Genomic DNA, 2,955 nt, shown 5'->3' with positions numbered 1-2,955 from the left:
GTTTAATATTTCATACAACAAGGATAAAATGATTTCGCGATCGTTGAAACGTTAAGTGGAACGCACTTAGTATATCTAATTAACATATAGAATGTGTTTACCATATACATCCCAGACGGCACACAATACTTATGATAAATATTATAAATATTTTTTTATTTATCCTTTTAACGATTATTTTTTTTTAAACTAATATTCTATTAATATCTATTTATTTTTTTTAAAATTATATAAATAACATATTTTTATATACATAAAGGAAAAAATCTTTATTCAACACATTATTAAAATGTACACTAAATATTTTATAATATATTATGGTAAATAAAAAATAAGGATTTGTAGTAATATTTTTACCTTATTTATCCAAAAAAAGTAAAAGAGCTTTGTCACCTGAGCAACGTCTTGCAATCACACTCAGATATAATTCTCTTCACTGACATATTGCTAACAGATTGATAATAATTAAATTTTTGAATATTTTTTGGCAAGAATATGTAAATTAAATAAAGAAATTTCTTAATCAATAAATGTGATAAAAATAAAAAACTTAATCTGATTAAATTATCATTTTAGTATCATGCTATTTTAGATATCTTGCTATAGGCGACCAAATGGCTACCGATAGCCTTAACTTATCGTGTTGGCGAATCAACAGCACATGCTGTTATAAAAGAAACATGTACAGCAATAATTACAGCATTATCACCTTTGCATATTTGTGTATTCCAAATGAAAATGAATGGATAGATATTTGTGAAGGATATTTAGAAAATTGGAATTTTCCTAACTGCGTTGGTGCATTAGACGGCAAACATGTCCTAATTCAAGCGCCACCAAATTCTGGCAGCATGTATTATAACTACAAAAAAACCTTCAGTATAGTACTACTACCTGCGTGTGATTATAAATATAAATTTACCTTAATAGATGTAGGTTCTTATGGTAGTAAATCTGATAGTGGAGTTTTTACTCGTTCTAATATGTCAACTTCGCTTCGAAATAACACTTTGCATTTGCCAAAAGGTACTGCAAAATTACCTGGTTCTAATTTACAAAGTCCATGTTTTTTTGTTGCCTTTCCTCTTACAGAAAATATAATGAAACCATATTCACAAAGACATCTTTCTGTTAAAGAATTTTAATTACAGACTTTCCCGGGCTAGATGTACTATTGAAAACGCTTTCGGAATCTTAACGGCTCGGTGAAGAATTTTTCGAAAATCCATTGCTGTTAATCCTTGTACTGTAGACAATATAATTGTAAGTGCTATCTGTCTTCATAATTTCCTAAAAACAATTAATGACAAACAATGTTCAGTTAAGAAAATTTATTGTCCACCAAATTGTGAAGATAAAAATGGTAATTTGATACCAGGAACTTGGAGATTTGGCGAAAAGATCAATATGCAAGCTATAAGAAAAATGCCTCCTTGTCGAGCTATACAAAAAGCATTTGAACAACGAAACAATTTGGCTGACTATTTTTTAACTTCAGAAGGCGAAGTGCCATGGCAATGTGAATACATTGAAAGAGGACGACATGCTACTTAAATTTTAAAGAGCAAAAATTTTATTATACGTTACATTTATTTCATTAATTGCTATAGACAATATATTAATATTAAATTATATTATTTCACTCTAATTTTATAATACTGCATTATATTATATTATTTATATTAGAATTATAAAACAAAATATAATAAACATTATACTTACGAATTTGAAGTATTTATTAGTTAAAACATTGTAATGTAAAAGGCATATTTTATTAAAAAATTATTTATTAAAATATAGTCTGCGCATAAAATGATTATCTTTTATTTTTAATAGAAAATTGGATGCAATATATTTGTCATAATATTATAATAATATAATATTGACTTTGATAATATAACTTAATTAACTAATAAAAACTATTAATTAATAAAAATGGTAATTTGATACCAGGAACTTGGAGATTTGGCAAAAAGATCAATATGCAAGCTATAAGAAAAATGCCTCCTTGTCGAGCTACACAAAAACCATTTGAACAAAGAAACAATTTGGCTGACTACTTCTTAACTTCAGAAGACGAAGTGCCATGGCAATGCGAATATATTGAAAGAGAACGACATGCTACTTAAATTTTAACGAGCAAATTATAACAAAATATTATTAATTGTTAGAAACTTTTCAAAAATAATTTTTAAATATTTTTATAACTTAATATATAGATCTAGATAGCTATTTACCTTAATGATTAAATTCGTTTAATAAAATATAAAGCTATAAACTCTTTGATATGCATGTTAAACTAAATTATAAAATAATACTAGAACACAACATTGCGCGCGCTTCGCGCGCGCCACTTAGCATTTTATATTGAACATTGCACTTATTCTTCTTCTGTAATATTACTCTCACACACTTTATCATATTTAATGCCCTTCTCTATCCACGCTCCATTCTCCCTTTCCCCTCTCTAATTATTAATATATTATTAATATTATTAATTATATTATTTCATATTGTTCAATATTACTCTTACACACTCACTTTTTATTTAATCCTCTTCTATATCTCTCACGCTCTCTCATTCTCCCCCCTCCTCCACTCTCTCTCTCTCTCCTTCTCTCTATCTCTCTTTATTTCTCTCTCTTCTTCTCTCTCTCTTCTCTCTCTCTCCTCTTCTCTCTCTCTCTCTCTCTCTCTCTCTCTCGCTCTCTCGCTCTCTCTCGCTCTCTCTCTCTCTCTCTCTCTCTGCTCTCTCGCTCTCTCGCTCCCTCTCTCTCGCTCTCTCTCCTCTCTCTCTCTCTCTCTCCTCTCTCTCTCTCTCTCTCTCCTCTCTCTCTCGCTCTCTCTCTCTCTCTCTCTCTCTCTCTCTCTATCTCTCTCTATCTCTCCTCTCTCTCTCTCTCTCTCTCTAAACACAAATATTAATTATATTATATTTGCATGTTTCTTAATATC

General features: G+C 29.4%; 1 protein-coding gene across 1 annotated transcript; it reads left to right on the top strand.

Moving 5' to 3' along the window:
• Positions 1 to 650: 650 nt before the first annotated feature.
• LOC118645834 lies at positions 651 to 1,550 on the top strand. The gene has a single exon (XM_036287577.1). The coding sequence runs from the start codon at positions 681 to 683 to the stop codon at positions 1,143 to 1,145; it is 465 nt and encodes a 154-aa protein (XP_036143470.1). The 5' UTR covers positions 651 to 680; the 3' UTR covers positions 1,146 to 1,550.
• Positions 1,551 to 2,955: the final 1,405 nt, after the last annotated feature.

The sequence above is a fragment of the Monomorium pharaonis genome, chromosome 5, assembly GCF_013373865.1.
Source record: "Monomorium pharaonis isolate MP-MQ-018 chromosome 5, ASM1337386v2, whole genome shotgun sequence".
NCBI lineage: Eukaryota > Metazoa > Arthropoda > Insecta > Hymenoptera > Formicidae > Monomorium > Monomorium pharaonis.
Note: the sequence above shows the minus strand (reverse complement) of the source record. Positions and strands in the feature narration are given on the sequence as shown.

Bases quoted from the DNA above. Each gene is read 5' to 3' on its own strand.
- LOC118645834 (XM_036287577.1), top strand. From the start codon at position 681: ATGTACAGCAATAATTACAGCATTATCACCTTTGCATATTTGTGTATT.